Source organism: Ahaetulla prasina, chromosome 7 (assembly GCF_028640845.1).
Source record: "Ahaetulla prasina isolate Xishuangbanna chromosome 7, ASM2864084v1, whole genome shotgun sequence".
NCBI lineage: Eukaryota > Metazoa > Chordata > Lepidosauria > Squamata > Colubridae > Ahaetulla > Ahaetulla prasina.
Window position 1 is genome coordinate 84,680,471 of NC_080545.1, and position 27,129 is coordinate 84,707,599.

Sequence of the window (27,129 nt, forward strand, 5' to 3'; positions counted from 1 at the left end):
ATGTTTGCATTCAAACACATATAGCAATTGCTAGCAATAGCACTTAGACTTATATACAGCTTCACAGTGCTTTTACAGCCCTCTCTAAGTGGTTTACAGAGTCAGCTGTAAGGATGGAAGGCTGAGTCAGCCTTGAGCCAGTGAGATTTGAACTGCCAAACTGCAGCTAGCAGTCAGCTGAACTAGCTTGCAGTATTGCACTCTAACCACTGCGCCACCTTGGCTCTTCTATAGTGATTTAGAGTTTTTTTAATTTTAGTATTCAGCTGAAACCAGATCTTTTCTCTCTGGGACTAATGGACAGACAACAAAAAGAGGTTTGTGGAAGATTGGTTTTTATGCATAGTAACTGCAGTGAGATTACGGTATTATATGCATAAAGATGGAAAGTGTCTGAAATACCCATAATGAAGGAACGATTGGTGAAATTGGCAGAATTTGCAGCAATGCTGTTTTGCCAAATGCATTATCTGGGGATAATCTTATGGATGTGTTTTAGAGAAGGTTGCAAGGATTACTGATTCTATAGATGAAGTACTTTCAGCTTTGAACTTTGATAATCTTATATAATTGAGCAGGCAGAAAACTCATTTTAAGTTAGATGTCATAAATATATCCACTCTTATTTCTACTCATTTCATTGTACACTATTAAATTGCTCAGAAATTCAGCATTGCATACACGTCTATAGATCTGGTTTCAGGTAAAATAGTAAATATTATGTCAATGACAGATAATAGCAATCAATATAAGCGTATTACCTGTGCTGTCATATTTGAAAAACAGACTTCGGCAGTTTTTAAATAAATAGTGTTGAAAGATTACTCCAGGCTTTGTTCCGAAAGAATCTAGTTTGTTCTTTTATCGTTTCTGTGCACAAAATATGTGTATGAATCAATAGGCACTAATTCATATTTGAAATGGTTCTTATTTCCACCAGATAAAGACTACTCTGTATGGAAAATTGAACCTATGTCGGGAAGGTTTTCATGTCTTTTCACTGATGTTCTTAACTTTTAAAAATGGTTTTGTTTGGTTTAGTTTTGATGGAAGAGCAATATGATAAGCAGCAAATGGAAGCTTTTATTTGCTCCCAAAATTGATACTGGGTAGAGGTAGATTTACTCACAAGTGGACCATACCTGGGCATCACAGAGAGCATAATGACTGTCTCATTCTTCATAAATCAATAAACCTTCATAAATATTTATTCTAGAAACTGGGGTCTGTGGTGCTGCAAAAACATGTTTTATTTAAGCAGGCTTGGTAGATATAATACTTCAAATCATTATTCTTATGCCATATCCCTCCTTGATTCATTTTGCTACCTTTTGACTTCATTTTGACCATATGAGGTACTGTAAATTTATTTGTGACAAAAGGAAAGACTGTTATTTACTACATTGACAATGTCTCCTGGATTTAAAAAAAATCTACTAAATCCTTTGTTGGTTTAAAAAAAACCAAAAAAAAAACCCTGGACCTCATGTCTCCTTAGCAACAGAATGTGTTTGGAAGCAACCCAGTATCAACAAATCTGTCTCAGAATCTGTTTTATAGAGTTGATTCTATAAGTATCCCCTTCTGGCTCTGTATTACTAAAGATCAGTTTTATTCAACCGAATTTATGTTAACTGTGAGTTAACATAATCACACCAAAAAGGATTCTCCCGTAATAAATCCAGCATTTGTTGATAACATTTAATCGAGAAATCCAGTATTTGTAACATCAAGTTCTTTTTCTTGGCTACTTTCTTAATTTTTTTTCCATTTACAAATTGCTCCTTGCCACAGAGTTCTTAAAATACATCTCACACAATTGGTTAGTGCTAAAATAAGTTGATATAATATTCAGTGGGAACATTTCGGGAAATTCTGGTGAAGAACACAGACATTTAAATAAAATGGAATTCATCTTGCACTCTTTCCCTCTCCTCAACCACCCACTCATCCCGGGTTGAAGTAGTAAATTGCATTATGTTAGGTTTTATAGATGTTTTTATCCCCAATCTATCTGAATGTGTTACATTTCTTCAATATTTTAATACATCCTTTGATTCAACTCTGAGATCTAGTTTTGTGGCAAAATAATACCAGTCCCTACAATAAACAGTTAATATTATCAATACAGTGACATACTTGAGGTTGAAGAAGTACAGGACATTACAGTTGAAGAACAGTAATAATAAAATACACAGTGTATTAATTTACTCATGAGTCATCATTACAGGGATGAAATCCAGCAGGTTCTGACAGGTTCTGGAGAACTGGTGGGCGGAAATTTTGAGTAGTTCAGAGAATCGCCAAATATCACCTCTGGCTGGTCCCAGAGTGGGGTGGGAATGGAGATTTTGCAATATCCTTCCCCCAGGAGTGGGGAGGGAATGGGGATTTTGTAGTATCCTTCCCCTAGAGTAGGGTGGGAATGAAGATTTTGCAGTATCCTTCCCCTGGAGTGGGGTGGGAGTGGAGGTTTTGCAGTATTGTTCCTCTGCCATGCCCACCAAGCCACACCATGCCCACCAAGCCACGCCCACAGAACCAGTAGTAAAAAAATTTGGATTTCACCGCTGCATCATTATCAAGTCATTGTCAATCCACTGCAGGATGAAGGCTTCTTTTGCATATTTCCAACCAATACGGTCCTGAGCTTTTTTTTGCCAATTGAGCCCGCAATACTTGCTGATGTCATTGATTCATTTTGTTTTAGGTCTCTTTCGTGGATGCTTTTTCTCAAGTGAGGTCCATTCTATGACTGCCTTGATCCACCTGCCATCTGTTCAAATTGCTATGTGCCAAGCATGTTTCCAGTTCAATTCATTATTCATTACTCATGAGTATGCTGGAGTATTTTTTTTTAAAAACCCAAATGTTGAGTAAGCAATTTTCCTTCACTGGAAGGAAGAGGAAGGAAAAACTGAGGAAAAGTAGGGTGCTCCAAGATTTTTAGGATAAGCTAATAGTTTGTGAAGCTAAAATAATTTCTATTTGGTATAGGGTGACATGGAATTATGAACAAAATCTGTGCCATACTTTATTTTAATATTTAGGGTAGTACAAGACTCCATGGTATTCAAATACAGTATGACTAGATTGTAAGCAGATTTTCATGTTCAGGGAAAGAGATGATGCATATCTAAAAGAATTATAAATTCAGCTAAAATTGGAAATGGTACAAGGTCAATGTAAATTGCTTCTGAGCCAGGTTGCTTTAACCATCAGTCTGAGGAGAATGGGGCCTAAATACTGCTGGACTTACCCAACCCCATTCAGCTGGATTGCCATGGTTCAAAGGAGGAGCAAACATTCTAGAATTCTCCAAAATGTTCCTTCCCACAACATTTGGCTTTGCAGATTTCTACTTGGTGATTTCATGGACCACTCAGATAATTTTATTGGCACTAGCATTGTGTTTATCATCAGCCCCTTCCAGGATTTAAAAAAAATTCCCAATCTACCATACAGCGCTGATATTCCCTAAAGATCTTCCAAGGAAGGATTAACCAGGCCAGACTCTTGATTAGCTTCCAAATCTGCCAAGACAAACTGTAGGATTCCAAATGCTGCAGCATTTTATTTTGGTATAGTGGGTCACGTGTTTATCAGTTCATCCTCCTAGACTGATTATTGTAATAAATATTTCATAGGGTTTTTTTTCTTTTTATGGTTGCTATTAATTACATAAGGAACAAAAAAAAAGGGGGGGGGATCCTAACATAGCCTTGGTAATATCATTTAGAAAAGTTGAATTAGATACTGTAAGTCTTTTAGTACAGGGGTCTCCAACCTTGGTCCCTTTAAGACTTATGGACTTCAACTCCCAGAGTTGGAGTCCTCAAGTCTTAAAGGGACCAAGATTGGAGACCCCTATTTTAGTAGATAGGTTAGCATCCAGTGGTACAGCCTGAATCTGGGCCTCTCTGCTCCAGGAAGTTCGGTTGCCTTGAAAAATGTTACAAACATTAGGAACATGACAAAAAGAGGCATATATTACTTAGAACTAGAAAAGTGGAATGCTGAATCATGTGTATTAACTTAATCATCCAACTCTTTTACAGGCGTATAGTTGCCATACATCACAACTGCACATTTTCAGTTTATTTTAAGATGATATCTCAGAAATAAGTGCATCATAAGTGCTAACAAACATATTCAGCCAGATTGCCAGCTTTTTAAAAGCCATTAATATGTGGGCGATTGGTGGTAGATCTCTAGGGATGTACTCATCCCTAGAAATACTGTAGACATTTATTATGCATCATGTATACTAGAACTTCAGAGATTTAAGTAGAAACATTTATAAAAATGGGGAAAATTGATTTTCCTTAGTCATTGACACTTTAGCATATGAATGTGATTGGGTGAACAATCTGGATAGATCAGGGCCTTATTCCAATTAGTTTTTATTTTGCTACTAAGGAAGAAACTTGGTGAGCCTGTTTGGTCTAATGGTTAAAGCACCAGGCTAGAAAGCAGGAGACTCTGAGTTCAAGTTCTGCCTTAGCCATGAATGCCAGTGGGGGTGATTTTGGGCCGCTCATTCACTCTTTGTCCAACCCATCTCACTGGGTTGTTGTTGAGGGGAAAATGGGAGGAGGAAGGAGATGTTTGCTCCCTTGAGATGTTTGCAAAAATAATAAATAAACGAAGTTAATCTTAGAAGTACGGCTGAAGATGAGGTAATCTTCTTCATTCTCCTATTATTCCAGTTGAGGAAAGTATTATCTACAGAAAAATACTCAATCCAGAGATAAGTTTAGAATTGTAGTTTGGAACATGGAGGGTGATATGACAGCTTCTCGTTGGCAAACAGAGAATTTAACAGAGCCAGAGATTTTCTATATAATAGTGTGCTTTTCACTATAGAGGGCAGGGACGTGGTGGCTCAGTGGCTAAGACTCTGAGCTTGTCGATTGAAAGGTCGGCAGTTCAGCGGTTCGAATCCCTAGTGCCGCGTAATGGGGTGAGCTCCCGTTACTTGTCCCAGGTTCTGCCAACCTAACAGTTCGAAAGCACATAAAAAACACAAGTAGAAAAATAGGGACCACCTTTGGTGGGAAGGTAACATTGTTTTGTGTGCCTTTGGCATTTAGTCATGCCAGCCACGGAGACGTCTTCGGACAGCGCTGGCTCTTCGGCTTTGAAACGGAAATGAGCACCACCCCCTAGAGTCGGGATTAGCACATATGTGTGAGGGGAACCTTTGCCTTTAACTATTGAGGATAAATTGATAGGTGTGAATATATTAAAAATTAAATATATGACTTAATCTGCCATTTGGGCAGTTCTTATTTTCTCTCTTGGACACTGATGGGTTGCATTATATAATACAAGTAGTCTTTGAGTTACAATCCTTCGTTTAATGACCATTCAAAGTTACAACAGCACTAAAAATAAATGACTTAAGACAGTTTTTCACACTTACAACTATTGCAGCATCCCTATGGTCACATGATCAAAATTTGGACACTTGGCAGCTGGCTTGTATTTATGACAATTGCAGTCTCCCCTGGTCCCAGGGTCATGTGATCCCCTTTTGGCAAGCAAAGTCAATGGGGAAGTCAGATTCATTTAACAACTGTGTTACTAACTGAACAACTGCAGTGCTTCACTTAACAATTGTGTCAAGAAAGGTCTTCAAATGGGGCAAACTCACAACAAATGTCTTGCTTAGCCATGAAAATTTGGGGCTCAATTGTGGTCATAAATCGAGAAGTAGCTGTATTTTACTACATGCCTTCAGTTCATACAGAATGACATTGAAGTCCCCAAGTCCCAATCAGCATCCTAGCATGGAACCCATTCTTGAGCCTTCCACAAAACAAATATTTATTACATGAAATAAATTAGCAAATGAACTCAACAAAATGTCTGCAATGAGTGTTCAGATAGAATAGAATAGAATTTTTTTATTGGCCAAGTATGATTGGAAACACAAGGAATTTGTCTTGGTGCATATGCTCTCAGTGTACATAAAAAGATATGTTCATCAAGAATTCTAAGGTACAACACTTAATGATAGTCATAGGGTACAAATAAGCAATCAGAAAACAATACCAATATAAATCATAAGGATACAAACAACGAAGTTACAGTCATAAGTGGAAAGAGATGGGTGATGGGAATGATGAGAAGATTAATAGGAGATTTAGTAAATAGTTTGACAGTGTTGAAGCAGTTATTTGTTTAGCAGAGTGATGGCGTTCGGGAAGAAACTGTCCTTGTGTCTAGTTGTTCTGGTGTGCAGTGCTCTTTAGTGTCGTTTTGAGGGTAGGATTTGAAACAGTTTATGTTCAGGATGTGAGGGGTCTGTAAATATTTTCACAGCCCTCTTTTTGACTCGTGCAGTATACAGGTCCTCAATGGAAGGCAGGTTGGTAGCCATTGTTTTTTCTGCAGTTCTAATGATCCTCTGAAGTCTGTGTCTATCTTGTTGGGTTGCAGAACCAAACCAGACAGTTACAGAGGTGCAGATGACAGACTCAATAATTCTTCTGTAGAACTGGATCAGCAGCTCCTTGGGCAGTTTGAGCTTTCTGAGTTGGCTATATATACTATTATATATACTGAGTTGGAGATATATACTATTATTAAAGACAGCAAGACAAAAATAATGTAAATATTGAAGATAAATGGGGAAACTTTCAAAAGTAGAAAGAATGGAAGGACTCAGTTGATATTCTGCTATATTTGGAATAGTAGAACAGTAATTCTGGAGTGAATGATAGGAGCCTGTGGAAAGAATAAAGCCTAACATAAAAAGCAATGTAAGGCATTTGTCCAACATAATTGAAGACTATCTCAGAATGGTGATCGGGTTTTTTAATCAACTGTATTTCAGTGACAATATCTGGAAGTAGTTTGCTGGCTAGGGTGTATCTTTGACAAGGCAAGAGAGGAAATACAGATTTCACCTGCTTCCTTGCAGAGAAAGATGAAGTACGATTGAGATAGTGCAGAGAATAAGCATATTCTCTCTGTGTTTACAGGCTTTAAATCATTTCCCTGAAACACCATGTAACGTTAATTACAATTCCTGAGAATGGAACTGCCATTCAGATTTTTCCATTGCAATGTTATAGGTTACAAAAGCAGCTTTATATTCTGACATTAACAAATACAGGGATTGTTTAATATTAAATCCAGATTAACAGCATACAAATGCTCTGTCCTTATTTTAGATCTTCTCTAGCAGTTTGTAGAGCTCACGTCTCAAAATAATGAGGTAGCATCTCTGGAGACACAGATACGCATAAGCCTCCAGGCCAGACACATAGATTTACACCCCCAAAAGGAAGAAGGGTTTGGAGAACCGCTTAGGATCTTGGCACCTCAATTTTCCTATCTCTAGCTTCCTGAAATAATTATGGCTCCTTAAATTGATAAGTTAAACATCTGAATTTCAAATTAGGCTTTGATCTGCAAACGACAATGGACTAACATACACCTTTCCTTAATCTATCTGTAAACTGAGAATAGATACTTACTTACTAATAGCCAATCGCAAAATGCAAATAATTTGAAACTTGTATTGCAACTTGACAAACTCTTAGTAATACAAATTTTGAGCTTTTTGTTTTTTTAGCTTTTATTAAGGGCCATGATCTTGGATTGACATCTGATCCCAGTGAAACTTTGCTGTATTTTGAAGTTGATATCATATGGTTTGGGTTACGGACAACTGCGTGATCAGCAATCAGCCAGCTGTTCTCCTGTAAGCAGCTGTCCTATTTCTCCCTGAGGAGTTAGAGCCTATTAAGAATTAAGAACATATGTAAATGGCAGCTTCTTTAGTGCCTGCAGCAGATAGATTTGGAAACATCTGCTTTGCACCTCTCAGCAAAGACCAAGGTTTTGTCCTTAATGTTATGGATTTCTTCCTTGGCTTCACTGTTTTTTTCTGAAATAGGATCACCAGGTATCCTAGAATTAATATCCATGGCAGTGTTGCTTTCGAGGGAATGTTCCTGTGCTCACACATCCAAACAGGAAGCTACCCTATTTCTAGGAACCTGTCCTGGCTGGCTGGCTGGCAATCAGCAGAAGCAACTGATCATGTGAATATTTGAATAGGGCAGTCATATCCTAGCTTCAAAAATTCAAATGACTGCTAAAGGCAGCAGAGCAATACAAAATCTCTTAACAGTTTAACAGAACAGAATAACAAGAGTTGAAAAGGACCTTGGGGCAGGGGTGAAATCCAGCAGGTTCTGACAGGTTCTGGAGAACCAGTAGCGGAAATTTAGAGCAGTTCGGAGAACCAATAGCGGAAATTTTGAGTAGTTCGGAGAACCAGAAAAACCACCTCTGGCTGGCCCCAGAATGGGGTGGGAATGGAGATTTTGCAATAGCCTTCCCCCCAGGAGTGGGGAGGGAATGGGGATTTTGCAGTATCCTTCTCCTGCCGTGCCCACCAAGCCACAGCCACAGAACAGGTAGTAAAAAAAATTGGATTTCACCACTGCCTTGGGGGTCTAATCCAACCCCCTGCTCACTCACGAAACCTATATCATTTACAGCCATTTAATGGCCACCCATATTTTTATAGCCTTAGCTTGAGCACTAAAGTAAAGTCACCAGCAGCTCTGCAGCAAACAGAAGTCACGGATACGGCATAATATAATCAAACAGTCTTGATAGTATGTGGTTTGCTTTCATTCAGGTTTGGGGCTATCTCCTGGAGAGTAGGAGAATTTCCCCCCCCCTTTCCTGACCGATAAAGGAGTTTATTGCATTTTGGTCCATTAACCTGATTTCATGCGGAACTCATTTTGCACCCAAAGTGAAAGCACATTGTAGAAGAAGCATTGGGGAATATATACCACTCTCTGAGCATATGTGTGTGTGAACCAGGGGTCTCCAACCTTGGCAACTTTAAGACTTGTGGACTTCAACTCCCAGAATACCTCAGCCAGCTTTGCTGGCTGAGGAATTCTGGGAGTTGAAGTCCACAAGTCTTAAAGTTGTCAAGGTTGGAGACCCCTGGTGTGAACTATCCTGTACACTTTTACAGAGAGAAGAGAGAATGTGGTAGGATGATGACGACAATGGGGATCATCAATGTACTTCTAAATTATTTCTCTCTTCTCCTTTCTCTCTCAAAGTAGATTCCCAGATCATCGTTTCATGAATTTTGTTCCTGATGTGCATACGATGGTTTTGTTTGTGCAAATTTAAATTTGAAAATTAACCAAATTAAAATAACTGTATTTTGTCTTTAATGTTGTTTCACTGTAACTGGCTCCATTGATTATAGGAGTGGTGGAAGTCAAATATGTGTGGAAGGCATTGGATTAGAAAGTATTGCAAATGTTTTAGACAGCCAAAATCCTACAGAGTACACAGCTATATGGAAATTATTTGGCTTGCATTTAGCAAGAACAGCGGGAAATGACAGACAATTGTTTTGACTTGGAAATGTAGCCCTCTCTTTCTCCTATGATGTAATTTTCCAAAGTTAACCACCATGTTCCATGTTTTCTTTTTCTTTTCACTGCAGGAACGAGTGGAATATCTCTTTCTCATAATTTTTACAGTGGAAGCATTTTTAAAAGTAATAGCATATGGACTTCTCTTTCATCCTAATGCTTACCTCCGGAATGGCTGGAATTTACTAGATTTTATAATTGTGGTAGTAGGGTGAGTATTTATCTTTCAATCTTTAGGAAACAGTTGCTGTTGTTTTATTTCAAAAAAAAATCCACAAAGATATTTGAAAATTTATAGTATATTACTATGACGAATACATAGATAAAATAGCACTTCTTCCTACCTACCGATCCCTACTGTTGCCTTTTTTAAGAGATTCTATGTTTTAAGAAATAGCTGTCATATGGATGCTTAGAGTTTGAAGTATTTCAGATGCATTTAGTATGCATTTTGTATGCATCAGAATCCCATACATATCATCATCATTAAAGATAAACATATTTGGAGTTGATACACCACCCTGTGGAACACCATTCCTGCCAAGGTTGAGGTTGGCCCCTGGGAGTTGAAGTACATATATAATATTTTAAAATTGCCAAGGTTGAGAAACATTGCCTTACAACAGGGGTAGTCAACCTTTTTATACCTACCGCCCACTTTTGTATCTCTGTTAGTAGTAAAAAAATTTAACCGCCCACCGGTTCCACAGTAATGGTGATTTATGAAGTAGGTTGGGGGTGGGCGCTGGCTACCAGCTCTGCTTGTCTGTTACAGCTGGATGGTGTGGGGGGAGATGCGCGAGCTATTCTGGGACGAGGCTCTTTTGTTTGCGGTCGCACTGTAGCGCCATTTATTTTCACCTACGTAACGTGAACTAAACTTATGCACAGGCGATACAAATAGTATATTTTCAGAAATGTAAATTGTCACAGGGAATTTTATGAAAACGTAATGAAAATGTTTTTAAATAATGCTATTTTTTTTTTAAATCAATTAAATTAAAAAAAAGGAAAGTGCTTCAGTATTGGACAAAACCCCTACCGCCCACCATGAAAGCTGGAATGCACACTAGTGGGCGGTAGGGACCAGGTTGACTACCACTGCCTTAAAATATAGAAAGGGTACAGATTACAGTCAAAAGTATGTGAATTGATTAATGTATTTGTAAAGTTGACTCAGGCCTCCATCTTTCTGAGTTCGATAAAATGAGGACCCAGATAGTTGGGGGCAATATGATAATTCTGTAAACTACTTAAAGAGTGCTCTAAAGCACTATGAAGTGGTATATAAGTGTAAGTGCTATTGCTATTAGATTGATTCTGTTAAATTTGATATTGATTCTTCTAAACCTTTTTAGAATCTTCAAAGCATGTCTGGACATTTATATTATGGCTGTCCACTAATATATTTCTAACAGGGCACATGTACATTTTGTCTATATCATCATTGTACATATCATGAAGAAATATGATTGTTCTGTTTGATCTCCTTATGCAGGAGTTTCTGCATTGTATAAAGGACCTTGATTGCTTCTTTCTCCATACTGTATACTAATCATTTTATTGTTTTGTTTTGTTTTGTTTTTCATTCCTTTCTCTTCCGCAGGCTTTTTAGTGCAATTTTAGAACAAGCAACCAAAGCAGATGGGGTAAATTCACTGGGAGGTAAAGGTGCTGGATTTGATGTTAAAGCACTTAGAGCTTTCCGCGTACTGCGCCCTTTACGGCTGGTATCTGGAGTTCCTAGTAAGTAACCAAGTCATTTTGTTGTTGTTGTTGTTGGTGGTGGTGGTAGTGGTTTTAGGAGCAAAAGCTGATCCTGTGAAAAAGACCCCGAAAGAAATAATTTAGAGAAGCATTCCATCCATAATGTGAAAATTAATTTCAGGGCTAAGCAAATGATGCTCATAGCTGAGGTTACTATTCTCATCAAATAATTAAAAAGAATAAAGTCGAAATGTCAGGTAAGAGAAACAGATTCTTGTAAGAGTGGAATGCTTTGTGGGTCATGTGAGATTGAGCTATTTCTGCAGGATATGAAATAATATATCAGTTTAAAGTCATACAAAATGAATATGAAATCATTATAATGAATCCATTGTAAATCAAATCAGTTCGACAAGTGAGATGCTGGCTCTGAAGTTGATGCTTATTAATAATCTCACAAATGACCGGATGAAGAAATCTCCCCATGCAATTCATGCCTGTTCTTTAATGCATTAGACTGTTCTTTCTCAAAAGTCTGGACATTTGATTGATCATTTTTAATACAGTGAGGTGATAGGAGCAATATTTCCTGTCTGCTATTTTATTTTATTTTATTTTTATTTATTGTATCACCATTCAACTGATTTAAGATTTTTTATTAATTACTTAGCTCAAATCATTATTTGTTATACTGCATTTCTAATCTCTCACATCTGGTTGTAAGAAAATGTAGGTAGGGATAGTACAACATAAGCTAGAACTGCTTTTCCTGTTGAACATCTACATGAAGTCGCTAACAGAGCTCACCTGACAGTATGCTGATGATACCAGGTTTTGGAATCTCCATCTATGGCCTCCAAAAAGATGCTGTGGAGATTCTATCTTGATATTTGAATGCTGTTGGGGCTCTGGGAACTTGGATGAAGAAGAATTGGCTTCAGCTCAACTCTAGCAAGATTGTCAGCCTTCAATTTCTGGGGATTTTCCATATTTGGTTTTAGATGGTTACATAATCACCAAACATTTTCAAAGTACTTTTTCATCCTCTTTAGTATGATGGTATCATTCTTCTCTGTTGCATATAGCACCACCTGCTACTTTTCTCCTCAACAGAAGAGAATATTTGTAGCTCAGGAGTAATTTGTGAAGTCCTTGGTGCTCTCTGAGTTTGGTTGTTAAATTACAACAATGAGGTAACATCCTCAGTGCTACTTCACTGGACTTCTCACTTTTCCTCTCACAAGCACTATGTGGCCACCAGGGAGACGCCAGGGAGACTCACCCCTTACACATGCACTCCTTAAGCATATATGTGATGATGCCTTGTCATGTACGGTAGAGAGGGCAGATATTACAGCAACCTTAGAAGTTATGGATAGACCTCTGAGTCCCAAGTGAACCCTACATTTCAAGGTCTATTAACACTTGAAACATCAGATTCAATTATCAGAAAAATGTAAATCTAAACACTCCAATGATGATGCTGTGAAAATCGAAGTGTATAAAAAATGGAGCTCAATATTACATGCTGAAGTCCTTCAAGACATAAAGAATAATAGCTGCTTGCCACAAGCGCCCTTGCCTTCAGTGATAGCTATGCATCCACTGCCTTCCACCTTAGGGCTTTTACTACTTTTGGATCACTTCTGATGCCTCCTCAACTCCTGAAATCATACAGTTGACTACTACTCCAACTAAATCCTAAGGACCACCCCTGGAGATCACTTATTTTTTTCCCTTACTCAAGATGTTTGTCCCTGTCTAGAGGAATTGCTGTCTATCGTTCAAGACTAGGAGCAAGTATTAAGCAACTACCAGACTGGTTTTGGAAGATTATATTGGCTTTGATTGGCTAAAGGCCATTCAAAACATTTTCCATCCTTTTCCTTCCTTTATTTCTACTTCTGTAACTGCAGGCTCTCAGGACCAGCAATTCACCCACTTCCTCTCTTTGGGTAACCAGCTTCCTAATCCAAGCATGTTCACAAAACTTTGCCACTTTTCCCCATCTTCTAAATGTTCCAGAGAAAGCCACTGAACCTAATGAGGGAAGCCTCAAAATAACTACTTCCATGGAAGTTTTATGATTGAAGGTTCCTGCAGGGTAGAGAGAATTCATCCCAAATCTGGATGGGTTGTTGGGGTTATTTCTATATTGTTTAAATTTGAATATCCTTGCTTTCTCTCTTGACTGAAATAAATCACTTTGTTTGGCAGAAACAAAGGATTTTTATCTACTGCGGAAACTGAACTGTTGCCTTATTGTCTCTGTGTTTCTTCCAATGAATTATAGGTACATTTTTGCTTTTGATCATTCTACAAGTATTAGAGACTCTTCCCTAAAGACTATTTTTATTTTTCCCCTCACTTTTTTCTCAACAGATCGTAGAGTTTTCAAAGCTTGGTTCTGATGGAAGGATACGTGAGATAATGTCTTAAAATATTAACATTATTTACTTTTTTCATTCCATCTGGTCGCCCCTGTTTTTCTTAATAACGAACATACCCATGAGAGCTGTGCCAAATGTTCAAGTGTGTTTTGGAATGGACTGAATTGTTCTACCATTACCTGTCCAACTGTTCATCTTGCACCTGTTTGTGGCCGCAGTCAGTCTGTTGCTGCTCTGATAACAATATCTCCATGTTGAAGGCTCGTGTTCTTCTTTTCGCATATAATGGCATCAAATCAGGGGTCCAAACAAGACAAACACAGACTTCAGTGGATAATAAGAATTGCAGAAAAAGCAATGGCTATCAACCTGCCTTCCATTGAGGTTCTGTATACTGCAAGAGTCAGAAAGAGGGCTGTGAAAATATCTACAGGCCCCTCACATCCTGGACATAAATTGTTTCAACTTCTACCCTCAAAACGACGCTATAGGGCACTGCACACCAGAACAACTAGACACAAGGACAGTTTTTCCCCGAATGCCATCACTCTGCTTAACAACTAATTCCCACAACACTATCAAATAATTTACTAAGACTGTATTACTATTATTCTTCTCTTCCCTACTATCTATCTCTTCCCACTTATTACTATAACCATGTTGCTTGTATCTGTCAATTTATATTGTTTTTATTTGTTTCCTAGTTTGATTTGATAGCTTATTAGTAACCTTGACTATTACTAAGTGTTATATCTTTTTATTCTTGATGAATGTATTTTGTTCTCCTTATGTACACTGAGAGCATATACACCAAAGACAAATTCCTTGTGTGGCCAATAAAGAATTCTATTCTATTCTATTCATTCAATGTCAAATGACATATAGTCAGATAAACTATATCACATAACTAATGATAGATAAAATTCATTTAGAGGAACACTAGTTTTTATTGCATTGTCCCCTTTCTGAATAGCAAAGCCCAGCTTGTTTTCTAAGATTTGTTTGCTTTGACTGTGATCAAAAAGCTAAGCAGGAATTGTTCCAGGTAGACTTTTACAAAGTATGAGCGATTTGGGGCAATTTGGCACCAGATTTCATATGTGGAAATATATTTTTATCTTGTGATTCCATGGATAATAAGCAAAAAAAAATCTAATTATAATGGAAATAAAATGTACATATTATCACTTTCTGTCACAAAGTAGCCATAAAACTACATAGAGTATACACAGACAACAGGAATGGCTGCCAGCCTTTACCAATTAAACAACTGTTTATTGGGGAACAATAAGTAGAGTTTGTGTCAGAAGATGATTAAGAAAATAAAACACCTTGCTTGTTCACCAAAAGGGCATTTCTAAAATGCTGCTTTCAGCTATTTGGGTTATCAGCAGTTCTGTTTGATCACATGTAGTGGGCATTAAATATGCCATTGAAGCACAAACTGGCAGTTGAATTGCCTTCTGAAAAGCAATGATATGTTTCTAGAGAATAAACTAAACAAATCCAGGTGGTAGAGGCATGAATGGGAGAAACTGCAATTAAAATCTATGAAGAGTGGAACATGCCTATATTGGCTTTATTATCCCAAATACTCTACGATTCTAGTATCTAAATCTCTGTATTTTTTTATCATATTCTGAAAGGGGAAAAAACCCATGTATTCTTTGTTTTTAATATAGAATAGAATAGATTTTTTTTATTGGCCAAGTGTGATTGGACACACAAGGAATTTGTCTTGGTGCCTATGCTTTCAGTGTACATAAAAGAAAAGATACCTTTATAAGGTACAACACTTACAACACTTAATGATAGTCATAGGGTACAAATTTAACACTTAATGATGCAATATTTATAGAAACATTAAACTGGGAGCACAGAGGGCTCTTTGTGTGGTAGATGTTCTCATTTAGGAGGAAATATCCAATTCTGTATGGAAGAACTCAACTTAGAGTTGCCAAAGTTGAATTTGTGTATAAAAAAATAGTCAAAAAGATAATCTAAGCTCATATTGTCAAAGTATAGAGCTATGTTTACCAGCCAGGGAATTTCCAAATGTTTAGACTTAAGTCCTTAGCAAGCGTAGCCATTCTTGAAGTTGAACTCTGCACAATTGGAAGCTGTTTCAGTTGGGAAGCATTGGCCTGGAGTGTGTTGTGACATATGGGATGGAGATTCATTTGAATATGAATTCCAAATCTGGGCTAGAAGTATGCTGCATTCAGTTCAAAAATTCAACAGGGCATTCAGACTTCGTATGTTGTATTGTTTGGCAAGAATTAAGAAATGTGATTGTTCCGCCATTACACAAGTCAAGCATTTATTAGAAGTAATACCAGTGGTTATTTAAAAATAGGTTAATTAGCAGTTACAGCAAAGTACTGTGTATATTTACCCAGGTACAAGTCTCAGCATGTTCATTATGGCTGATAAATGTAATTAGGATCGAGGTCTTAAATTTATTCAGCATGTAAGATTGTAGTCTTCTACACTGAGATTAACTGGTCATCCAAGGAAAATCTTCCAAAGAATTCCACTGCATACCTATTATTGAAATCAAAGGGATTTAATGATACTGCAGTAATCTTTGGGTGGATTACACTCTAAATTAGACACTAGGAAAAAGGACTGATCGATTGATGAGCATAGGTGAGACAATATTATATGAAAAAGGCAGGAAAATAGGTGATCGTAAGGAAAGAGTGACCCATTCATCCCTTTTCTTTTCATTGTAGCAAGACATACATTTATTTTGTCTTCTTTTAAATTTATATTTTGTGGTTATGTTGTAAGGTTTGTCTGCCTATCAAATGCTATAATATATATATTATAGCATTTGACACCCACCATGAAGATGTAGCACGACCACGAACGCAAAACCAAACAACAGCAATGCAGCTCATCAACTCAAATCCCCCTGTAACTCAGACTAACCTGAACACAACCAAGCCCCCCCAAACAGAAAACACCCCCATCCAATCAGAGCACAGCCAACCCCACCATCCAACAAGAGCACAGCCAAACCCCCAGCCAATCAGAACATACCTCCACCCAATCAGAACACAGCCAAGCTCCCAACCAATCAGTTCTATCCCCCACTAGCAGTTAAAAGGAAGAAACAGCTGCGATCAAACATTGCTCCTAGAAGCACGAAGCTGTAAACACCAGCCTGAATATGATGAATGAGACTTCGTCGAAACGTCGCCAAGACACTTCCAATTTTACGCGGGAGATCAAGGAGTATATGAAATCCCATGCCCCGCCTGCCCCGCCACATACATCGGACAAACCAACAGAAGAATAAGTGCACGCATTGAAGAACACAAGAACTCAGTCAAAAAAGAGGAACCAACTTCTTCCCTGGTCCAACACCTTAAAGTCACAGGACATGATATTGACTTTAAAAAGACCAGAACTATCGCCAAAACTGAACACTTTAACAACAGAATAATCAGAGAAGCCATTGAGATAGAAAAACGCCCACACAGCATGAACAAACGAGATGATACCTCCCGCCTACCAGCCATTTGGAAACCCGCCCTTATTGACAAACGAGTCCCTAACATGAGGAATGACACCAGACCCACACTCACGAGGTCCACACAGGATGTCACCACCACACATCCACCCAGAAAGCAGACCCAAACCCACACTGATCATGAAGCACGACCAAGGACCAGAAGCCAGACCGCAGCTGCAACATTAGCCATTTCAAACCCCTCCAATCCATACATGCAGCAGACTGACACCCACTATGAAGATGTAGCATGACCACGAAGCCAAACAACAGCAATGCAGCTCACCAGCTCAAATCCCCCTGCAACACAGACTAAACTGAGCACAACCAAGCCCCCACCCAAACAGGACACACCCCCAGCCAATCAGAGCACAAAAAAAACCCCAGCCAATCAGAGCACAGCCAAGCTCCCACCCAATCAGTTCAAACCCCCACTAGCAGTTAAAAGGAAGAAACAGCTGCGATCACACATTGCTCCCAGAAGCATGAAGCTGAAGCCTTAAGATGACGAATGAGACTTCGTCGAAACGTCGCCAAGACACTTCCAATTTTACACGGGAGAAAACCCGAACAACCAAAGACCTACATACAAACACCCGTGAAAACCTCAGAAAACAAATATATATATATATAATTGGAAGTGTCTTGGCGACGTTTTGACGAAGTCTCATTCGTCATCTTCAGGCTTCAGCTTCATGCTTCTGGGAGCCAGCACATCATTCTACAGATTTGTGGGAAAGGAAACAGTCTACAGTAGCACTGACAGCACTGTGTTTGATGTTAGACCCATCATTTCAATAGTCTCTTAGAAAGATATATTTCCATATTTTGCCAAAACATGTCAATAATAAATCTTACTGTCTTTGGTCAAAAATAAATATTGACATAATATACTGATCCCTCAGTGCAATTTTATGTTTGCAAGATCACCATCTGAAATTGATATTCTTTTATAAGCTGTAAATAACTTTATGAGTGACACAATGAAGGGCTTCAATGGTATATGGCAGTAGAGTCTTATTCCTGATGGATAGAAGGTGAAGAAGCCATTCTGATAATAGCTGTCTGGATGCTATATCACCTTTAAAGAAACGTTAAGTATCTGATACTTCAGTGATAGATACTGCAGAGCACAAAAAAGGGTCATACAAACCTTGCCAATTGGCCACCATCATGTCATAATTAATTCTTGATGTGGTACCAAAGGGAGGAAACTTTCAGAAGTAAAGTGAAGCCAGAAGCAGTTCTACTAGAGATGGACTTGTAGGGCGTGCTCAGCAACTGCTGAGAACATCAGTTGGAACTGCAGCAACGTGGGAAGTTATGCTGGAATGTAGAGCATGAAGTAAAGGAGACATTTCTATTGCTATGCTATAGAAAAGTCAGGGGACCACCTCTCTGGGTTATGCCTACCCAATCCCAAAGTTACTATTGGAATTATAGCCGTTCAACCTTAATAATAATAATAATAACAGAATTGGAAGGGACCTTGGAGGTCTTCTAGTCCAACCGCCTGCCCAGGCAGGAAACCCTACACCATTTCAGACAAATGGTTATCCAACATTTTCTTAAAAATTTCCAGTGTTGGAGCATTTACAACTTCTGCAGGCAAGTTGTTCCACTGATTAATTGTTCTAAATGTCAGGAACTTTCTCCTTAGTTCTAAGTTGCATCTCTCCTTGATTAGTTTCTACCCATTGCTTCTTGTTCTACCCTCAGGTGCTTTGGAGAATAGTTTGACTCCCTCTTCTTTGTGGCAGCCCCTGAGATATTGGAACACTGCTATCATGTCTCCCCTAGTCCTTCTTTTCATTAAACTAGGCATACCAAGTTCTTGCAACCGTTCTTCATATGATTTAGCCTCCAGTCCCCTAATCATCTTTGTTGCTCTTCTCTGCACTCTTTCTAGAGTCTCAACATCTTTTTTACATCGTGGCGACCAAAACTGAATGCACTATTCCAAGTGTGGCCTTACCAAGGCATTATAAAGTGGTATTAACACTTCACGTGATCTTGATTCTATCCCTCTATTTATGGAGCCCAGAACTGTGTTGGCTTTTTTGGCAGCTGCTGCACACTGCTGGCTCATATCTAAATGGTTGTCCACTAGAACTCCAAGATCCCTCTCACAGTTACTACTATTGAGCAAGGTACCACATATCCGGTACCTGTGCATTTTGTGTAAACAAGAAATGATGGACAATGGATACTGGAGTATTGCTTTGGTGAGAGTCATAGGAATAATTTTCTGATGCATTTATAATTGCCAAGGTTGGAGCCCCCAGCTTTAGCCAATCACTCTCTTTTTGTCTAACCCAGAGATGAAATCCAGCAGGTTCTGACAGGTTCTGGAGAACCAGTAGCGGAAATTTTGAGTGTTCGGAGAACTGGCAAATACCACCTCTGGCTGGTCCCAGAGTGTGGTGGGAATGGGGATTTTGCAGTATCCTTCCCCTGGAGTGGGGTGGAATGGAGATTTTGCAGTATCCTTCCCCTGACATGCCCATCAAGCCATGCCCACCAAGCCACACCATGCCCACCAAGCCATGCCCACAGAACCGGTAGTTTAAAAAAATGGATTTCACCACTGGTCTAACCCATCTCACAGGGTTGTTGTTGTGGATAAACAGGAGGAGGAAGAAATACTGTGTATGTTTGCCATCTTGAGTTATATATCCAAATTAAATGCAATATAAAGTGAATTCTAAATGAGTATATTTTGAGAAGGTCGGATAGGAAATAAGGATGTCGAGACCGTGTTCCAAATGGGCCATTGAGATCTATGTGATTAGATAGAAAGAAAGAAAGTGCCTTTGTCAGTATGCCAGTACTATATCACTCCTAGTTTTACCATGCCGGCATTAAGTTTAGATACCTACTGTTAGCTTGTACCTTTAGTAATATTAGTGCCATTACAAAAGAGAGCTGATGTCAAAACAAGCTGATACTGTGAGGAATGTAGCATACCTCAATCTCATTTCATTTTTTTTTAATTTAACAGCAGGCCAGATTACAATAATCAGCTTGAAATGGCATTTGGCAATATTTTGAGTAATACATGTTTATTGTTATTGCTGTTAATAATGCTTAGAGTATGAGATCCATGGCTCTGTTATTAATAATTTTAAAAAATATAATCCAAGAAAAAAGTGAGTAAACTCTAATAAATGTCATGAATGCACTCAGGCAGGAGTTAGTTGTTTAGTAATAGAATATTTAAACACAAGTGAAATAGTAAAACATACACTACTGGATGTAGATAAATAAATTTGACAAGTGAGAAAGAAAAATATTAGAGCTAAGACTAGATCTAAATTTCTTTTCCAGCAGCAACAAGAGATCTTGGAATGAATAACATTGGTTAGTGAGGATACAAATTACGGAAGATGGAAGGAGGATACAAGTTTTGTGTGGAGGGATTGTGGAGGGAGGAGGTTTGCCTTCGAGTGAGTCTTGACTCCTGGCAACAAGACCTATGAGGTTTTCTTGGCAATCTCTTCAGAAATACTTTGTCCTTGCCTCCTCCTTTCTGGAGCTGAGAGAATGACTTACCCAAAGTCACCCAGCTGGCTTTCTGCCTTCAGCAGGACCTGAGCTCACTATGTCCCAATTTTTAACCTGATGCCTTAATCACGACACCAAGCTGGTGCTCTCAGAAGTTATATCAGCTCCAAATTAGGTTTGGATGAAAGTTAAGAATAGTTAAATGGAGAAAGAAGACTCTGCTCGTGTGCTTAAATTAGGCCAAAGTTGCAGTAGCTAATTTTGTCACTTTAATGACCAAAGCATCTGCATACCATCAATTCTAGGTTCACCAATTTAAAATTCAAAGATTGGTATTTTAGAGTGCTTAAGGATTTAGATTTTCTCTTTAGGCTTGTCCAGTTTCTACAGGATAAAAGATGGCTTGCCCATGAATCATCTTTGTGCATAAAGGTAAAGTGGCTCAGTGGCTAAGACACTGAGCTTGTCGATCAGAAAGGTTGGCTGTTCAAATCCCTAGTACAGGTCTCCTGTGAGAGCAGGGGTTTGGACTAGATGACTTCCAAGGTCCCTTCCAAGTCTGAGGATTTGCAATTGTACTAAATATCAGTGTACAATATTCTGGACAGATTTCAAATTGCATTTTTCCATCAATCACCACAAACCTGTAAGGCGCAAAGAATTAGGACTATATGATAAGTTCCATTTTAAAAGATTTATTGCTCAAGCCTATACACAAATGTTTAGTCCACTAATGGTCAGTACTAAATTAGCATTAGATAAGAGTCAACTGAAGTTGGGAGGGAGACTGGACTTGGAGCATTTGTATACATGTAATGATGCTAGGCTAAGTATTCTCTTGATTCCACCCCCTGGCTCTGCTTCTTCTTCTCTTACATCCTCCAACTATAACACTGGAATATTAGTCTGAATGCACCACATAATAGAGGATAATAATTCCAAGAAAGAGGCTTATCGGAAATATCAACACTCTAAGGAGAAGATAATATAACCGCATTACTTGTATATACATTTCAAGAAATTTTATAAAACTAATCTATGCAGTTTATTGATGCTCTAATCCTCAGAACTGGTGTTGTATTTTGAAATTTCTGGTAAGAGATCACTTTGATAGGGAGTCATTGAATTGATAACAATATCTGGGTCAAAAACTATCTAAGAAAGCATATAATTGTTGGTCATTTCTGTGACTATTAGATTCTATTTATTTCCTATACTAATGATACAATAATATGGTAATGTTTATTACAATAGCCTTTTTATCTGTGAATAAAGGTTGCAAACAAGAGCACATTTACTGTTCTATCACAAAACCTATAAAGTTATTCCTCAAAGAATAGAATTAATTTTCTAAAACCACCAAACCCCACATCTCTGCTGTTACATTGTATTTGTTTGCTGTTTCTAAGTAAAAAGTGATGTGGTATCCTTATTCAGTTAATTTTTGAAACAAAAAGTCTGAATTTACAGAAACATATTGTTGTGCCAATTTTGGTATACGATAAAAAATATAGTCAGTAGACAGTCAGTAATAAATAATCATCATAATCTCTAAAAGCAGAAAACAAGCAAACTTTACATTTAAAGTTTTAATCTGGGAGTATCAATTCACCACACTTTCCTTGTAGATGAAGAAAATGTGGAAATATTGTAAGACAGTGTGGCTTACAAACTAAATTTTTACCTGGTCCATCTATAAACCAGGACCCTTTGTAATACTTTTGTCCTTATTTCTGTTTAAAAAAAAACCATTTTAGGTAGTAAAATAAAAAATGGGATAAATGTTAGACAATCAGTTTAATTTATAGACTAGATTCCACTGCTGAAATCATGCATGCACCCTTTTGTAAATACAATAGATAAAAAATATCGAGATATCAAGTCCGATTATAAATTCACAGATGAAGTTTGTCAGGTGCGAATAAGCACAGAAAAGTTTATTATTGATACTGTACAAGAATCCGGTCAACCAACAGTCAAAGCTAAAGTCAGTGGAATTCACAGGGGGATGGACTTGAATCTCTTGGGGCAACACAATGACTCCAAACTTAACAACTTTTTTAACTCTACCTTCCAGCTCAGCCTGCTCTTCTACAAAGTTTTGACCGCCATGTATTTTCTTCTATTAACTATACTGGTTTGTTCTTACCGTGCTATCTTTGTCATTATAGGCCTTCAGGTGGTGTTAAATTCCATTATCAAGGCCATGGTCCCATTGCTGCACATTGCCCTGCTGGTGCTGTTTGTCATAATTATCTATGCCATCATTGGGTTGGAGCTCTTCATGGGAAAGATGCACAAAACATGCTACTTAACAGGGATTGCCACAGGTAAGTAATGCACTGTAGTGACCTCCATCTTGGCGTAGCCCTTAATGTATGTGGAAGATGGATGTAATGTGTAACAATGCCATGCAAATGTGATAATTAACTAACACTTAAACTTCACTTACTCTGGTTTGACCTCTTTGAATTCAGGGAGAAATTTCCTAAAATGAAGGGTTCTTCTGTGGCAATATCCAAGCTACAGACACTTCTAGCAAATATTTGCCATCTTTTAAACAGAAGTTGGACTATCCTTTTGTGTTATTTTTCAAAAGAATAAAGATTCTTTAAATAAGATTTTAGTAGATGTTTGGAACTCGACTGAAATCAGATTTCTGAAGTGGCAAGTCAGCTGTATTTTTAATAAATTGAAAGCCTCTAGATGAATTTGGATTACTTCTGTACATGTTTACAAGCTTTTCCCCCCTCCCATCATCCGCCAAATCAGTTTGGAAAACTGGTTTATTTATTTACTTATGTATTAACAAATCACATTTCTATAGTATTTTCCATGAGATGGATCATTGCCTTTGGCAATTAAGGTCTTGAAGTTGATCATAGGGACTTTGGCTTTGTCATTAGCTTATCGGTTTGGATTCAAATTGGCAATATTGAAAACAACAACTGTCATGTTCTACTATTATGACAGTTACTATTCATAACATTAGTGATAATTGTTTACTTGTTATATTTATGCTCTGGAGAACTTTGACAGATTCCTGATGGCTTATATCCATAAAATAGAGACATATAAAACCACTTTAAACCAATAAAATAGTTCTAACATAACATGCAGCAGAAAAACACCATAATAATTACCAAGAAATAATAATACAAATGGTGATGATTATTCTTCAGTATCCCAATACCCACCATAATCCTTCTGTTACGATGAAGTCATTAATCTGGCCTTTAAGCAGAAAGGACTATTATCCAAAACATTGTCTATAGGACTTTGCCCTCCTGACTTCCAAAGCAGCCGCACATGCAAACTGTTGTGGTAATATAAGTGAGTGATGGTAAGCGTGTGAATAACCCAAGGAATCCACAGGGAATGAGTTGTTGTTTTTTTTAAAAAAAAGTCAAATTGATAGTTGTGATGATGGGATCAAAGCTCCACCTCTTTTTATCGGGCATTGTATGTGCAAAGCATATTAAAAATGATGGACTCTCAATCCTACCATCACAGCTGCCATCTTAACTTTTTTGATCATACCCTGCAGCAATAGTAGGTTTCAAATTTTTTTACTACCGGTTATGTGGGTGTGGCTTGGTTGGTGTAGCATGGCTTGGTGGGTGTGGCAGGGGAAGGATACTGTAAAATCTCCATTCCCACCCCACTCCAGGGGAAGGGTAGTGTAAAATCTCCATTCCTACCCCACTCCAGGGGAAGAATACTGCAAAAATCCCCATTTCCTCCCAATCAGCTGGGAATTGGGAGGCAGAGAACAGATGGGGACGGGGCCAGTCAGAATTTTTACTACCAGTTCTTCGAACTACTCAAAATTTCCACTACTGGTTCTCCAGAACTGGTCAGAACCTGCTATAACCCACCTCTGCCCTGCAGACATCTTCAGTCACCAAACATCTCTTCCGGACTACATATAATTTATGTAATCTAGACCAGGGGTCTCCAACCTTGGCAACTTTAAGACTTGTGGACTTCAACTCCCAGAGCTCCTTTGCCAGCTTTTCTGGCTGAGGAACTCTGGGTGTTGAAGTCCACAACTTTTAAAGTTGCCAAGGTTGGAGACCCCTGGTCTAGCAGAGATGTTTGCAACTTGGTTGACTATGTAATTGAAGACATAAATGTACCTGCCTTGTTTAACTTTAATTTCAACTTCTGTGTATTTTGTGAAAGGATTGCAACTGAGGGATGTGCGTGTTTGTGTTAGCATTACAAAAATGCCAAAATAAATGAATTGGATCTTCTTTTTTTAACAGCCCCCTTCCTCACACGCAGACATATATCTCTATTTCCTTCCACACTGACCTTTCCCTTTTCCCAATTGATCTAGTTGGTGAGGTAAAAACCATGTTGGCTTCGTAGCAGTCATAATGGCCGTGTGAGACATAAAGCAACCCAAACAGAAGCAGAGAATTTCATGAATGTGGCTTCAGAATGCAACATCAAAGCAGGCACTGTCAGCATATTGCTGTTTGTCTGTAAAACATCAATATCTGGAGAATTTTAGGATGGAGAAGGAGAGGAAGGAGGAGTAGAAGGAGGAAAGGAGAAGAGTTCAGCTGAAGTGACTACATTTAGCTTTTAATAATAGGAAAGGATATATAGGAAAGGCCATAGGGTTACCAATTATATAGTTTTGAAGTCCTTTACGTAGAGAAAATATTGTCATAGTAAAACCAAAAAGAGTGTAACAAAATGTTCATTATAAAGTATTATTTCATCCCCAATGGCTGGAAGAGAAATTTAGGGATCCTCCTCTGAGCAAATCATTTACTAAAAAAGTAGTCTTTTCAACAAATAAATCAGTAAAAATGAAACTTACATTTAATTCTATCAAGAATGAACAAAAAAATTTCTAGTTCTTGTTTCTAAATTGGCGGGATTCTTACTAAGAGTACCTAGACAGCTTTGTGTAGTTTTCATCAGCATTCTCCGTCAAGCAAAAAAGATGAATGCTTGATTGAGCATAATTTGAGTATAGGATCGATTGTTGGATAAGTGATTGCACTGTACACTGTTCAAATTGTTGGAATTATTATGGAAAATAAAAAACCTTTTTTGAAAAAAAAAATCGTACCAAAAATTTTAAAGAGCACTTTAATACTTTAAAAAAAAACCCTCAGCGTGCCTATTTACAAATTCAGAATTGCCTTTCCTTTGTGTAGGTGATAACACTCAAGTTTTGAATGTGTCTAGTGTTTCGAGATACAATGCAACACAATCGGTGACTTAAATCCCTTGTCTCCATTTGCAACCCAATAACTCTTTTACTTGCCACTTCATTGCACTATTTCAGTTGTTTGATTATTCTCTCTTTCTCTCCATTGTTTAAGATACACCTGCAGAAGAAGAACCTGCTCCCTGTGCTCCAGTATCTCAACATGGACGGCAGTGTCAGAATGGCTCTGAGTGTAGGGCCATATGGGAGGGACCCAAGCATGGCATTACCAACTTTGACAACTTTGCCTTTGCCATGTTAACAGTGTTTCAGTGCATCACCATGGAGGGCTGGACAGATGTACTCTACTGGGTATGTATGAACTTAGTTTAAGGCAAGAAGATGCACCCCTCTTTTGCCATGGTCAGGACATGAGGTGGGCATTGTCATGCCATTGTGCTGCTTACTGTATTGTTGTCATGCAAATCACTTCCTTAACTGTTAAGTCAAACTAATGCAGTGCATTAAAGAGGTAGAATGATGGCCTCTTGCTATTAGATACACTCCTTTTGACATTAATATTCTACTAACATGTTATTCATTTGTTTTATGCATTTTTGCTGCATTCTTCCTAGAATTCTTACAAGATAAAGACGAAGGATAAAATTCAATAACCAAATATATACCCAGCTTGAGCTTAATTTATTTTAGGGTAAACAAAATTAGGTAAAGCACAGAAAAGAGTAAGAAATAGCGAGCCGAAGAAATTAAATTGTGAGATTAAAAAAGAGAGAACGAGAGAGAAATATAGTGAAAGCTAATTTACACTGTCATTTATTTTCTCTCATATTTTTCTATGTCTGCAATCTTGGTTCCACAATGTCCATGTACTGATTCATACAATGCTCTTCGGTTTTTAAACTTCTCAACACTCTGTCCTTGAGGCTTTATCCATCCAATCACAACTGTCTCATACAGGCTCTAAAACGTTATTTTGAATGAAATAGTTATTTATCAAGCCTAGAACTGAGAGCAAAAATAACTTTAAAGCGAATGAGTTTCCTCAGCAGCATTTCCCAGTGGGGGTATGGTGTAGTCCAGGGGTCTTCAACCTTGGCAACTTTAAGACTTGTGGATTTCAACTCCCAGAATTCCTCAGCCAGCTTTACAAAGCTGGCTGAGGAATTCTGGGAGTTGAAGTCCACAAGTCTTAAAGTTGCCAAGGTTGAAGACCCCTGGTGCAGTCTTTCAAGGTAGGCAAGATGGCAGGTATAATGTTACGATGTAAATAAACCCCATTCACATCTTGCTTGTTTTCTCTTTTCACACACACACACAAATATGCAGGCATCACTCTTCTTATTGAAGCCTTTTCTATGGGATGGCATAGGTTTCATTTAGACATGGCAGTTA

The 27,129-nt window shown here is 38.1% G+C and overlaps 1 protein-coding gene across 1 annotated transcript in view; it reads left to right on the plus strand.

Moving 5' to 3' along the window:
- Positions 1 to 27,129, plus strand: part of CACNA1C (calcium voltage-gated channel subunit alpha1 C) — a 614,085-nt gene that overhangs the window by 363,970 nt on the left and 222,986 nt on the right. The window contains exons 4-7 of the mRNA XM_058191893.1: positions 9,500 to 9,639; positions 11,035 to 11,174; positions 22,718 to 22,876; positions 25,892 to 26,088. Coding sequence (XP_058047876.1) covers positions 9,500 to 9,639; positions 11,035 to 11,174; positions 22,718 to 22,876; positions 25,892 to 26,088 — 636 coding nt within the window. The remainder of the gene's footprint in view (positions 1 to 9,499; positions 9,640 to 11,034; positions 11,175 to 22,717; positions 22,877 to 25,891; positions 26,089 to 27,129) is intronic.